The sequence below is a fragment of the Ostrea edulis genome, chromosome 6, assembly GCF_947568905.1.
Source record: "Ostrea edulis chromosome 6, xbOstEdul1.1, whole genome shotgun sequence".
NCBI classification, from domain to species: Eukaryota; Metazoa; Mollusca; class Bivalvia; order Ostreida; family Ostreidae; genus Ostrea; species Ostrea edulis.
Window position 1 is genome coordinate 44,856,197 of NC_079169.1, and position 16,106 is coordinate 44,872,302.

The 16,106-nt window shown below is 34.3% G+C and overlaps 1 protein-coding gene across 1 annotated transcript in view; it reads right to left on the minus strand.

Moving 5' to 3' along the window:
- LOC125683894 (exostosin-1a-like) overlaps positions 1 to 16,106 on the minus strand; it is a 39,504-nt gene that overhangs the window by 18,234 nt on the left and 5,164 nt on the right. The window contains exons 2-3 of the mRNA XM_048925421.2: positions 10,181 to 10,255; positions 9,416 to 9,542 (exon numbers count right to left, since the gene is read on the minus strand). Coding sequence (XP_048781378.2) covers positions 9,416 to 9,542; positions 10,181 to 10,255 — 202 coding nt within the window. The remainder of the gene's footprint in view (positions 1 to 9,415; positions 9,543 to 10,180; positions 10,256 to 16,106) is intronic.

Consider the following 16,106-nt stretch of genomic DNA (forward strand, 5'->3'; position numbering starts at 1 on the left):
GTTACACAGTGTGTACATATCAAATACCAAACTTAATCAGAAAGTTACGCAGTGTGTACATATCAAATCACAAACTTAATCAGAAAGTTACGCAGTGTGTACATATCAAATACCAAACTTAATCAGAAAGTTACACAGTGTGTACATATCAAATACCAAACTTAATCAGAAAGTTACGCAGTGTGTACATGTAAAACTTATACGGTACCAATTTAGATGCACCAGATGCGCATTTCGACAAATAATGTCTCTTCAGTGATGCTCAACCGAAATGTTTGAAATCCGAAATAACTATGAAGTTTTAGAGCTAAATATAGCCAAAAACAGCGTGCCAAAAAAGTGGAGCCAAATTCGTCCAAGGATAAGAGCTATGCATGAGGGAGATAATCCTTAATTTTGAAATGAATTTCTAAATTTTATAACAGTAAGTTACACAGTGTGTACATATCAAATAACAAACTTATTCAGAAAGTTACGCAGTGTGTACATCAGAAAGTTACACATTGTGTACAGTCCCTGAAATGTTCTACTTAACCATTTTTCCGTTCGCTCACCGTGCGTTGACCATTTACACTTTTGCGCTCACTGTTCACAAAGCGTACACTGTCATTCGGAACACCAAAGTCAAAGGATCGACTTTCATAGCAAGGCAAAAATGAAAAAATGCAAGAGCATTCATTTATGAATTTAACCCTTATACATGTAGCGAAGAACGAGCAACGACTGCTGGTACGTGAACGAAAATGAGGCAGTTTCAGTTAATAAATACCCCGCTCCCACCCGAATTATCATTTCAACATTTTCAAGTTTGGGCAAAAGCACAATTTATTATATTTTATTTTGTCTACTTGACAAGAATTCTATATAAGTTTATTATTTTACTTTTAAAAAACGATGCTACACTGTACATTTCAATGCACATTCGTGCCCAAATGTAAACTTGATTTCACAAGTATTTCTGATTATTTTACGCCTGTATTTATGAGAGACATTTTCAATAAATGTATTTACTTCTTTCCCAAATTTGAAACTTTTGTATCATTTGTCTCTAATATAAAGACGAAATATTTCTCATAAATTTCTGTCCCACATATGTATACGTATAGTTCAGGACAATAAATATATATTATTACTACAGTAACTTGATCCGAAGAGTCGGATCACATCGAGTTGACAGGCGCGGATCATCAGATCACACGAAACGCGAAGTGTCGAGTTTGATCTGATGATCCATGCTTGTCAACGAGACGTGATCCAACTCTTCGGATCAAGTTACTGTAGTAATGATAAATTTATTATATACCCCCTTATGCATTTTAAATCCACATTTATAAGATAATAAATGTAATCCAAATTATCAAAAACACAGACGATACCATGAAATTATGTTTTGTGTACGCAGTTTTGTTTTGTGATGCGGCCAATATTTTCCACAAATAACGTTGCGTTGTTGCATTGTGATGTCATCAATTTTAGAGGATACTGATATGGAATCAGAAAACCACAGTGTGGTGATCCGGAAAACCGGATCACACACTGTGAAATCCACAGTATTAAAGAACGATACATTGATGGGTATATAATAAACAATCAAAATTATACAAATATTGCACAATCTAAATGTAAATTCATGATCACACTATTTATTTTGTATGTATGTACATTAATTCTGGGATTGTTTCCTCAGGTCAATATACTATACATGCATTTGCAGTAAAGTGAATTACGCAAAATCTACGTGTGAATAAACCTTTTATACTATTTAGAAGTGATCAGGTGTCAACACTAGGTGCCTGTTCTACCCGAGTTGGTTGTTTAATGCATTTATCTTGACTCCTTTCGGGGATTTTTTTAATTGCGTGTAATCCAAACAACCGCGCTCGTAAATTTTGAAATCATGCATGTGCACCTGTAAATTCTTGGTGCTAATTAGTAGACTATCTTTATTTCACATGCATCGTGTTTACTCTTGTGTTAAGAAATTAAATACTATGCATCTCAATTACATGTTGTATATCGAGATGATGCACCCATATTGATGATTTACGAAAATGTCAAGAACTCTAAATATATATTAGAAAATAAATATATGCACCCAGGGGTGCATGAGCCGAGTTGCATGGGATACATTGTAAAGTCAGGAATGATGTGGCATATTTATAATTGTGAAGAACTAATTTCAGTTTTAAACTTTTCGAGTTACTGTCCAGAAACCATATTTGTCTGAAGTTTTCAATCTATTTTCGGTCACTGTGACCTTGACCTTTGATCTTTTTTCTCCAAAATCAATAGGGGCCTTGCTTTGCTGGTATCCAACAATATATCCAAGTTTCATTTGATTCAAATTAAAAAATTTCGAGTTATCCTCCGGAAACCAATTTTTAAAAAAAATTTAAATCTATTTTCGGTCACTGTGACCTTGACCGTTGACCTATTTTCTCCAAAATCAATAGGGGTCTTCCTTACCTGGTACCCAACAATTAATATATCAAAGTTTCATTTGATTCGGATTTAAATTTTCTGAGTTATCATCCGGAAACCAAATTTTTCTGAAATTTTCATTCTAATTTTGGTCACTGTGACCTTGACCTTTGACCATTTTTCTCCAAAATCAATAGGGGTCTTCCTTACCTGGTACCCAACAATATATCAAAGTTTCATTTGATTAGATTGTAAACTTTTCGAGTTATCATCCGGAAACCAATTGTTGACGCCCAACCGCCCGCCCGCATCACCAAACCAATAGCCGAGTTCAACTTCGTTGCAACTCGGCTAAAAATATATGTTTCTATTTTTAACGTATACAGATCTGTATATGTGTTCTGTAAACAATGTACATATGAAATTTTCTCTTGTTTTTGGCATGATTGCTATGTGCATTAATGTGAAATATACGATGATTATCATGAGATATATACATCCAGTACTAGCTTGCACAGAAATGAACAGTTAGATGTATTCATATATATATTCTCCACCTGATTATAAATTAACTACAATCCAAGGGAAAAATCCGAAGTATACTGAATGAATAGACCATTTTGCATTCACCGTGTGCTCACTGTTCACTTTGCATTCACCGTGAGCTCACCAAATTGCATTCACCATTCGCTCATCGTTCGCTCTGTGTGTGTTCACTGTTCGCTCTGCGTGCGTTCACAGTTCAAGTGGGAAAGTAGAATGTTTCAGGGACTGTACATATGTAAATGTCAAATAACAAACTTAATCAGAAAGTTACGCAGTGTGTATATGTAACAAACTTAATCAGAAAGTTACGCAGTGTGTATATGTAACAAACTTAATCAGAAAGTTATGCAGTGTGTATATGTAACAAACTTAATCAGAAAGTTACGCAGAGTGTATATGTAACAAACTTAATCAGAAAGTTACGCAGTGTGTATATGTAACATGCTTATATATAATCAGAAAGTTACGCAGTGTGTATATGTAACAAACTTAATCAGAAAGTTACACAGTGTGTATATGTAACAAACTTAATCAGAAAGTTATGCAGTGTGTATATGTAACATGCTTAACCAGAAAGCTACGCAGTGTGTATATGTAACAAACTTAATCAGAAAGTTACGCAGTGTGTATATGGATCACATATCAAATATCAAACTCCTTGTCAGAAGCTTTTTTCCCTCATAAGAATGATCAAGGATACAACTTCAAACCTACAATTTTTTCAACATTATTTTCAATCTATGTTCAACATTTGTGGTAAATATGACAAAGATTGGCCTGTTTTAGTTTGTAAAAAAAATCTTGCTTCTCTCATGGATCCTTTTCTATACTAAATCTGTTAATTTATACTGATTATGTAGTGTTTAATACAGATTACGTTTATAACATATGAGAAAAAACTGCCAGTTCAGTTTTCAAGTCCCTAGTCCTCTTTTCACACACACACCCTTTCTTGTAACATGCATGACAGGGTGTACATGATACATACAGATATACTTGTAAACAAGAGGCCCACAGGCCTTATCGGTCAGTTGAATACTAGTGAAAAAGTATCCCTACTTCCATGGGCTATGAAATCTAAAAAAAAATTCCTGTTCTGAATATCTAAGCTAAAAAATGTTCAGCAACAGTATAAAACAAGATGTGTTCTTAAAACTTCACTGCCCTCAAAAGTGCATACACTGATGAAAGGCTTTAAATATTAAATTAAAACATCAAAATATATGACTAATTTGGACTCATCCTAAAGTCATAACCCTGGGTTGTGAAATTCACCATTTTTTGTAAATCCTTTTCTACTATTCCTAAGTATGCATTTAGATTTTATACAGTATCAGCAAAATTACACATAAATACTATATACTAAGTTTGGCCCCACCCTCGGGTCAAAACCCTTACTCTGGGGGAAATCAAATTTACAATTTTGGTAAAAGACTACCTGCTCTATCCATTTAGTTTCAATTTAGTATCTAAAGCACTAAAGAAAATGTTATTTAAGTGTTTTACACATAAACACTATATAACAAGTTTGGCCCCGCCCTGGGGTAAGAACCTCTACCCCGGGGATCATGAAATTTACAATTTTGGTAGAGGCCTTCCTGCTCTACATCACTATGCATATATATATATATATTTTTATACATGTGTGTGGTTCTTGAGAAGATTGTCATTTTTGGACAGTTTTTGCCCCACCCCTAGGGCCCCAGGGGTGCTGGAGTCCTGAAATTTACAATTTATGTTCCCCTTGTTCCAAATATGTTTCATACCAAATTTGAAAAGAATTGGAATGATAGTTATCAAGAAGTTAAAAATGTCTATTGTTCACACATTTAATAACTGACCATTTTGGCCCCACCCTGATACCAAAACCCCTACCCCTGAAATAATCAAATTTACAATTTTGGTAAAGGACTACCTGTTCTTCCTAAATATCTATTTACTATCAATGTAGTGTCAATAGCATTAAAGAAGATGTGATTTAAGTGTTTTACACATAAACACTATATTACAAGTTTGGCCCCGCCCTGGGGTCAGAACCCCTACCCCGGGGATCATGAAATTTACAATTTTGGTAGAGGCCTTCCTGCTCTACATCACTATGCATTTAGTTTTTCTTACATGTGTGTGGTTCTTAAAAGAAGATTTTCGAAAATTGGTCAATTTTGGACAGTTTTTGCCCCGCCCCTAGGGCCCCAGGGGTGCTGGAGTCCTGAAATTTACAATTTATGTCCCCCTTGTCCCAATGATGCTTCATACCAAATTTGAAAAGAATTCGACAGGTAGTTATTAAGAAGAAGTTAAAAATGTTCAATTGTTAACGCATGACGGACGAAAACCAATTGCAATAGTAAAAATACTGTAGACATACTTTTTCCCACATGGGATATGCTTTTTCATTTCTGGAATTTCATTCAGTCAAAATATCAAGATAACTTCATAGCAAAATAATGCAATTATTTTTATTCATATACGCGGTTATCCAAATGTATATCTATACTTGATTGACTTATCTATTTATTATATAAATGCAACATGAATATAAATGGACAGTCACAGTTTTTTCTTTCCTAAATGAATAATTATCATCACAAGCCTTCACTAAGAAGGATTACGCTACAATGTCACCTCGTGACACATGCCGATCACGCTACAATGGCATCTCGTGACACATGCCGATTACGCTATAATGGCACCTCGTGACACATGCCGATTACGCTACAATGGCACCTCGTGACACATGCCGATTACGCTACAAGGCACTAAATACAAATTTTATAGCATAACATTGTTTTAACTAAGCAGTAAAACAGAATACAAATTTTATAGCATAACATTGTTTTAACTAAGCAGTAAAACAGAACTCATAAAAGGATAAAACTGGTTCGTATTTGAATAACGTGTACACATTCGTCATAATCCGGTCATTTATACACTATATTTTTTCATTGATTCAAATGTTCGAGAATGCCAGCTTTTTGCCATCCTAGAATGATAGTGTCCAATTTCACACATTTAAAAGCAGAGACAAGCCACCCAACATTTAGAAGGTTGTATGAGGACTGGGAATTTATTGTTTAGAACCAAGAATATGTGATAATTACTGCTCACAGCTAAGTTTATTTAAACTAGTAGCACTCATAAGATGACTTATTTAATGTTGGCGGTCATAAAACATAATGGTCACAATACGCCAGTTTCAAGATAAGAGTTCTTCTGTGTTGGAGGTGCATTTAGTGGAGCTTTGAATGCCTTAGTGGGACAGAGTGGACATATATACTGTACAGTCAGTGTGGAAGACGATAAAATGTATTTATAAAAGTGGCTTTTCTTTAAATGTGGAAATGTAGGGAAAATACAAAATACTATCGATAGAAATGTTTTACTAAAGTGGAAACATAAAAACAATGTCATATTTGATATGTACGAGCGACAAAATAACGTGATATAATAAGAATTCCAAGCATTACTACCTAATTACTTTAAATAATATCATTTATATAGTTTGTGTATTATTCGAATTCGGGTGATGAAATTTGGTATGAGAAACTTCCTGAACACATTCACTCATGTAGTCTGAAATATCTGATGTTTTCCTGGCTTTTTTATGATTTTGATATTTACCATGCCAGGAAAACGTCAGAACCGGTGCCATTATGTAAGCTGGAAATTTTGTCGCCTCATTCTTGGGCCGATTTTAAATACTCAAGCAAGTCGAATTCAATGTTAAACTCACAACTAATCAATAAAACGATGCTTCTTGTACTTATCAATATCAATTTTATGGTTTCTTTCATTACATAAACAGTCTCTTGAAAACATTTTAACAAACTGTTGAGCTTTGTTTTTAGTCATGTGACTCATTCGCTCAAATGACAGCGAAAATTCAGTTGACTACAATTGTGTGCTTCTGTTATCGAATTTTGGAGTGATATTTTCATTTAATTGTAGAACATTTATGGTACTTTTAATGGAAATTAATTTTTAATAAGTGGAAAAACTATACCCATAAATATTTATAAATATAAAGAACAGTTTCCTTTTCATCCCTAAATGCATCTTCATATAATTATTATAGATAAATTAGGAAACATGTATAGACAGTCTTTAGACTACAGCAAGATAAACATATTATCAAACATAATGTGTGCAGAGATGTATGTACCAAATTTTACACGCATCCAAACTTCTCCTTTTTGAATAACATTTTGATGATTAAAAAGATTTGTTCATCACTATATCATCACTTTGTATATGTATTGACATTGGTTTATTTTTTTCTTCTAATGAATAATTGCATCAACTGATTAAATCAAAACAAGAGATATGTCCAAGTTTCATAAAAAAAAAAAACCCAAAAAATAAAAAAAACACCACAAAACTGATGTCTTGCATTCAATGATGCAATAACTTGCATAACATAACAATTGCATTATGTGACACTGTTCCCTGTGCAGAGGACGTGAATTTAAAAAAAAAAAAAAAAAACCCATGACAGTCTTTAAATTCACATGAAAGGAAATTAGTGGGTTATTGGTTTTACTTCGCAAATTTTATCGACTCCTCCCCCACCCTCCCCAAAAAATCCAAATCACAATGGACCTCCAATTTTTTGAGCATTTACGGGAAATAAAAGTATGTCTATGTCAAATTATCATTACAGGAGTGTACGGACTGAATAGTTTAGTGACATCTAAAAGCACTTTTCAAATCATAGTCAAATAGGATGATAAAACAAAGTCTGGAAACTGAAGTGCCTAACAGGAATGCCCAATTAAAAGTGCAGATTCTGTCTGTGTACTATTACACAGAGGTAGACAGCCCACAAATTGGACTAAACTAATGCTGCAATGAATATATCAAAGTATCACCACATGGCATGGCTTGACCTGCATTTTTTCTCATGCAGTAAATTTGATTATCTCAACCTCTAGGAACATTTTTATACCCTTTTTCCCATCATTTACTACTAAATTTACAACAGTATATTACCTATGGGTGATGGGTTATGGGAAGACAAACAAAACCACACCTAACTAGTGTAATGCAGTGTTAAAACCGTGGTAACCTAAAGCTATCTGTGATTCAAATCAGTTCAATACTTGGTGTAGGAAGTTTGATCATTATAAAACAAAGATGTGATGACACGGCAGGAAAGGTCTGGGAGCCTGATGACACAGATTCTAAAAAGTCTCATTGATCAAGGGCTGTTAAATCTACTTCAAATAATATTCTCAGATAACAAGCAGAAAATATAATATGAGGAAACATAAGCACATTGTGTGCATAGCTTACATCATTCCCATTTCTCTTGTTCAGTGACCTAGAAATATTGCCTTTTGTAACTGAAGTTCATATGTCAGTCTTCGTCTATCCTATATACACCGAAACCTCTGTGCACCTACCCATTAAGAGACCAATGAGAATCTTTATCATGTAAAAAGATATTTGATACACCTTTTTATTTTCATATACAGCCTCAATTGGGATGCATACTAGTAAAAATAGGTGAAATTATTGTTAAATCAAATCCCATTCATTTAAAAATGAGATCACAATTCCTCAAAAACACAGACAGCTAGTTGCTAAAAAAGTCCTACATGTGGTGCCAAATCTTAATTGCAGTTTCTGATTCCTGCAAAAATCTGCAGGAATTCATGAATGAATGCCAATGGGTGTCGTGAACTGCATTATATAAGACAAACATTAGAGATCCACTAATTATTTTCCCTCTAATTGAATTTTCAAACCTTTCATTCTCTGTGAACATTTGGTTGCATTGAACATCTGCGGAGCTGTTCTGCAAGCTATAAGAAGGGTTTTTAAGTACTTCCGATATCTATTAAGCGATCTACCTGTATATGTGCACATGTCGATTTGCTATTTTAATGGCATGCCATGAAATCTTCCTCTTTGGTTTACGGACAACACACATTGCAAAAAAATTTCAATATAAATAATACCAGCAATTAATACTTAATTGCTTCTTGCAATTTCTATGGAGTTTTCTCCACAAAGATCAACCAAAGGACAGATTTTTAAAATACTAAGTTCTGTAATATATATGTACCTATAATTGTATACAAACCAAGCCTCTTTTGTGTTGAACTTCATCAGTGACCATCACTTTTCATAATATCTCTAATTTCCACAAAATATACTAGGCTTAACAGAAAGTGACATTCTATTGAGACCTCAAACTCTTAACACCCCTAACAAGTTTACTGTACAATCGAATGGTGAACTACCATCAAATGGAGAGAGAGATGGAGAGAGAGAGAGGAGTTTCCTTTCTGATGGAGAGAGAGATGGAGAGTTTCCTTTCTGATGGAGAGAGAGATGGAGAGTTTCCTTTCTGATGGAGAGAGAGATGGAGAGTTTCCTTTCTGATGGAGAGAGAGATGGAGAGAGAGAGAGGAGAGTTTCCTTTCTGCTTCATTTAAGCACGCACCTGAAACAGTAGTCTTTCATCTGCCCAAACCGCTGCCTTCTTCCAATCAATCACCCCTGAGAAGGGCAGTTCCCATCCATTACTTAAAAGGACTGGGATGCAACCTGCCTGCAGGGCTTCTAGGAACCTGTAAACAGCAGTAACTCGACTGTTTATAATGTACAGACATGTAAACAAATTTCTTCATCATAAAATGTACATTATAATAATTGATATGAAAAAAAAAAACCAACCAACAGCATTGCATCCCACATAGAGATAGTATAAACATTCTGACATTTACTAATCCTAGTATTTGTGTGGACAGAATACGCACAAAAATTATTGTCAGAAACATCTCTCTACAAATATCTTCTACTAAGAATTCTTAAAACTGACACTATTAAAATATGACAATTTAAGATCTTTGGTATTCTACTTTCTTATCAATGAAAAAAAATCTTCTTAAATGGGATTTGAATTAAAACAGTCAACATTTACTTCAAATTTCAATAAGGCTTAATGTAATATATAAACACCATACAATGCTGGCATCTCAGTACTGGTATATATGTACTTCAAAATGTCACTTACTAATTATGTTCACTATTCAGTAGCAATATTCACATGCAATAATGACATATGATTGATCCAATACAATTGTACAGATTACCCATTATAGACATGATAGATGGAATTCTCATGAGCAAAGTGTTTTCTATAGCCTATATCAGAGGGAGACTTCTCATGGACGACCCTACAGAACCTACCAGAGGAAGACCCTACCTGAATGACCCAAGACGACGACCCCTTGGCACCAGACAGAAGGTGGCATTGTACAGTAGCTTTTTATAGTCGTACCTACAAATAGAAGGGAAATTACATCAAGAAATTCATTTAACTCTTTCGACAAAAGATAACTGAAAACAATTTGAAAAGTAAAGCACGAAAAAATATTGATTTGACGCATTTGGCCTTTCTGTATGACTGCATGGTAAGTCCCAAACAGTAACCAATATGTCCCAGCCATATGAGTTACAAGTAACACACACAAGGGGATATATTATGCCCTTTAACAGTATCATTTCATGCACAAGAGGCCCATAGGCCACATTGCTCATCTGAACACCACAAGGTCTGAAGTGAACAAGTGTCAGTCAAGGTTTCTTGAGGTTCCTTGCCTACATATCAATTTATGTAACACCAATCATTGATTGATTGTATTTTGTTTAACGTCCCGCTCGAGAATGTTTAACTCATATGGGGACGTCACCACTGCCGATGAAGAACTGCAAAATTTAGGCCTATGCTCAGTGCTTACGGCTTTCGAGCAGGAAGGATCTTCATCATGCAACACCTGCTGTGATGAGGGACCTTGGTTTAAGCGGTCTCATCCGAAGGACCACCCCAATTAGTCATCTCTAATGACAAGCAAGGGGTACTGAGGACCTATTCTAACTTGGACCCCCCTCCCCCCCCCGGGAGAAACACTAGCGTAAACTTGTAAATATTGTCAACATATAGGACAAATGTTGACTTTTAACCCATTGTGACTCTGCCCTGGCCTCCAGGATCATGGCATCGACAAATCTGAAACTTCTCTACATGATAATAATTAAAATTAATAATTTTCACCCTTATGGTTCTTGAAAGAAGATTTTCAAAGATTTTTCCTATATATACCAAAATAATGGACATCACATTACATAACACTGGCACAGTACACATCCAGGTATAGTACACAGCACTAGTGCAGTATACATGGAGTACATTTACCCTCTGCCAAGTTTCATCATTATCAGAGTATGTGTAAAAAAAAAAATTGTATTACAATCAAATGTTATGAGTGATTAACAACACAGGTCAGCTAAAAATTGGTACAGACTGATAACAATCTAATCAAAATTTGATCCTTTGATCCAATCATGTATATCACTATACACTTGTGAAGCGAAATATCGAGAGGATCAAAGGATCTGATTTTAATTAGATTGTACTTATAATGTACGAATTCCATCATTATCATCAAATTCTAAAATAATATTGAATGATTTGATAAAAACAATAATCATAACTTCATATGTATGTCAACTGATTTATTTGATATTCGTCAATAAGAAACAATATGTTTTGCTCCACACACTGACACAAACCCAAGCAGACATTTTTATATTTTGTAATTTGTAGTGGAGCAACCTTGCTTTGAACTTCTTCACTGAGTAATTGTGGTATGGTGTACGTACCCTATAATTACATAGACTCTATGGGCTGACACAATGCACCGACCCTTCTCAACAACACAAATTAACCCACTGATGTCCTTGTCTGTCAATCACCACGGAGCTTGACAGAGGGTGTGGCTGACCTCCATTATGAAAGCAGTTTGGGGTGAAAAACATAAAGCAAGTACACAACTAATCCATGTGTCTGTTAAGAACTGTAAATGCCAGGTACCATAGATACACAACATGAACTCGGAATAGGATTCTCATCATCCCTACATGTTGATTCACATGTAACAAAATTACAAGAACTGATCACTTTCATACTTCATTTTTGGTCCAGGCCATTCGACCCAGCATCATATAAAGAAACTGCCTATAGTTTTAATGACAGCCTATTGAAGTGATTCATTGATAAAGTCCTTTAATAATGCATCATGGTCAATACTAGTGTAGTATCAAAACTGCCTGATGAGTCATGGAAAACTTTCACATACTAAAAAAGATGTGTAATTGATGGTTGACAATACATGCACTAGCTTGACAGCATCTTTGAAGGTTAATTTAAGTGACCTGAGTGAGCAAATCCCCAAGATACCATATATTTCCCCACATTTTGAAATGCTTACTATATATATAAATTGGATGTGTAATCAAATAATCTTCTTCTCAGCACCTCCTTATGCCCCCAAAACATGCATTGCAAAATACTGAAAACGGATGTAGAACATGATCAAAAGGCCTGCTACAACAATTCATGAACATGTTACACTTCATGTAATATTATTTATAACTTTTATATACCCCCCCCCCCCCCCCCCCCCACCAGTGAAGGTGTAGATTAAGAAAGTAAAATCCCTCTACACTGCACATGCCAAACAGGTACACCGTAACTTAGTGAAATTGTTGTATCCACAAGGTAAAACTGCCTTTGTTGAAGTGCTTATCAAGTAGTAATCTCCTAAAGGAATGTCAGCAATACATACTAGGTGTGTTCTTTTTACATTTTCTTTTAAACTGAGGTGCACTCTCCTATTTTACCTATAAAATCTAGGAGAAGTTGTTAATCCCTAAACTTTGAATGATCATGAGGAACACCTAATTGATTTAAAACATATTTGATGTATATTGCACACATAATTAGGCTGAAATAAAACACATGTGTGTTTCCTATTTCACTCCCAAAATATTAGGTAGGTAAAACATTTTATTCAAAATCTTAGTTTTTGATACACTTTCAATACAGGTATATATTACATTACAGGTATTTTTCACACATTTTGAAGATCAATAGTTAAAATGTAAATCAGAGAAACTCGAATGCAATAATTTAAGGAAAAAAATCCTGTCTGAAAATTCAGGATTTTTAACATTTTCTTTTATCTAGGGTTGGCAGCAAGAAGGTAGGTAGGTCGGGAAACCAGAAACACACATATATTTTATTTTGGCCTTATGTAATAGTCAATTGATAAATCATTTTAGACACATTGTGATTCTTTTATCCCAGAGTTTTATGTACCTATAAATACATTATTTTACCTCCAGTTAGTATAACGTTATTACTAAGGTTGCACTCCAGTATTAAAGGTATATATGTGCCGTACTAAACAGTATTTTGTTTGTTGTTAAAAACTAGATCAAAGTTTCGGTAGTATGATGAACTATGAAAATTCAAATACATGCGATACGATTTGGCAATTTCAACAAATTATATACCGAGTATTAAAAGGAGTACTGGTCTACTTAATGTAAGGAGAAAATGATTTTCTAATAACATATCTATGAAGGAGTGACGTTTCTGGAGGTTGTGCGCAAGAAAAATATTACCACTATAGAAACATCATGGGAGATACTGTATATAGTCGTACTGAATGGTGATTTCATGCTAAACATAAAATTTAGTTCCCATTCTACTGCTCAAAGTGGTTCTCTCTACCCTGTTTTCCGTCTGACTGTCTGTATTGCTAAATGTGTCCCGTCAACAGCCTGCAGGTCGTACATGCTTTCATGTTGCCTTTTAGTTGTTTACTTTTGAAATTCTGCGTGCAACATCACGTGATCATAAATATTTCGAAATGGGGCATTCACAATGTGACTTGGAGAATACATAATTAAATATGACATTTGCTTGATTACTTTTTAATCTGAGTTAAAATTGCATAATTTGCATAAAGTGTATAACTTGTATTATATATAACTTGGTATAAAATACATGCTTTTTATAAACGGCATATATAGCTTTAAATTCTACTAATTTACTAAAACTGCGGAACTTTAAATACATGTTAGTATTTCAAACCAAACCTCTAGAAAAATTCCTAGTATTCAAGACTTGTAAAGTAAAACAATTCTTCCTCAACCTTTAAGAAGCAAAAAACATGTTTGCTTGAATTCAGATTGCAGCCTAACCAACCCCTTCATAAAGAAAGTATGACAAAGATTCAACATACAGTATTTCTTATTTTCAATCTGCTAATATAATCAGCTGAATTACAATGTATTTATGTAAGACAATAATACCAGCCCCTGTCTCCCATGAAAATGCCCAAATCTGAAGAAGAAATTTTTAAGACAATTTCAGCATGGCCATGATTTGATGTAATTTAATACAACCATTTTATATCAATATCACCTGTTGTCAATGTTTCCTGTTGGTAGATATCATCACACTAGTGGGTGTAGCTTTAACTCCCTCCCACAAGTAAACATTAAGGGTTTTTTGGGTTTTTTTTAATGTTTCTTGGCCACTCAAATTAACATGAAAGTATAATAATAATGTCAATAACATAATATTATTATAACCTGAATGGAGATTTTACAAGTTCCATTGCTAAACTGAACATTTATTTGTATGTATTTGAGATGATCAGATATTTTTTCTTACAGCACAATAAATGTTGACCTTGACTTTTTGACTTCTGATTCTGGGTTCATATGGTCAAAGGTCAAGGGTCAAACTGGAGTTCATCCACCGTTTACTTAATTTTTTGTATACGGTGGGTAAATGTCAATTTTCAAACGTTTATGAATATATCAAATTTTACCATCAGCATGCTTAACATTAAACCAAATAAATTACAGACAACTAAAAATCCACATGGAGTGCAAAAAGTCACAATCTGATTCTGACATGGTTCGAATTTCCTCTATAACTCTCTAGTCTTTATTTACATTATCCATGACTCGAGTACCTGTGATCTCCCCGTTTTCTTTTGGTCTGGGAGGGCATGTAAAAACAAGATGTGTTTGTGAAACACAAATGCCCCCGATAATGGCCAATTCCGAAGATGGCCAAGGTCACAAGGGCAAATATCTTGGTACCAGTAGAAAGATCTTGTCAAAAGAAATGCTCATGTACAATATGAAAGCTCTAATATTTACCATTTAGAAGTGATGACCAATGTAAAAAAAATTTTTTAAAGTAGGTCAAATGTCAAGGTCAAAAAGTTCAATACCAACGGAAAGATCTTGTAACAAGGAATACTCATGTGAAATATCAAAGCTCTATCTCTTACTGTTCAAAAGTTATTAGCAAAGTTAAAGTTTTAAAAGTAGGTCAAACATCAAGGTCACGGGGTCAAAAATGTTGGTACCCACGGAAAGGTCTTGTCACATGGAATACTCATGTGAAATATCAAAGCTCTATCACTTACTGTTCAAAAGTTATTAGCAAGGTTAAAGTTTTCAAAAAGTAGGTAAAACGTCAAGGTCACGGGGTCAAAAATGTTGGTACCCACGGAAAGGTCTTGTCACAAGGAATACTCATGTGAAATATCAAAGCTCTATCACTTACTGTTCAAAAGTTATTAGCAAGGTTAAAGTTTCAGACAGAATGACAGAATTACAAAATGACAGAAAGGACAAAAACAATATGCCCCCCGATCTTCGATCTCGGGGGGCATAAAAAGAAAGTGGCGAATAAGGTGTAAAAAAAAAATTTAAAAAAAAATAAAAAAAATAATAATTGCAAGGTTCTGGTTTCCTGACCGACCCTAATTTTTACACTCAGGATCGAGATCCAATTATTGTAATAAAATCATCTACCCTTGGTTACTCCAAAACGTTGACAATGCAAGGAAATCTAAGATGACAAAGTAGTTTCATAGTTCTGAGTAACATTTATACAACATTTCCCACTGGAAATTGAATTTATTACAGACATTTTCTAATACTTCATCCACAAAATAAAAAAATATCTTACCTACCTACCCTATTCCTACTGGCTAGGAACCACAAAATTAACTTTTGGGGGCCTAATACATTATAACCAGTAGGGCTGAAACGATACGCCCCCTTCACGATATGATACATATTGCAATACTTATGCCACGATTCAATACTTTTAATACAATGCAATTTACAGAAGAAACCAATAATAACATTGAAGAAAAAATTAATTATCAAGATTCAAAAGAATAATTTTAAAAGCAAAACTGCCAAACGGTTAGATGCCTGTTCGCTGTAGTTTAAACTGATATAGTTTATTATTA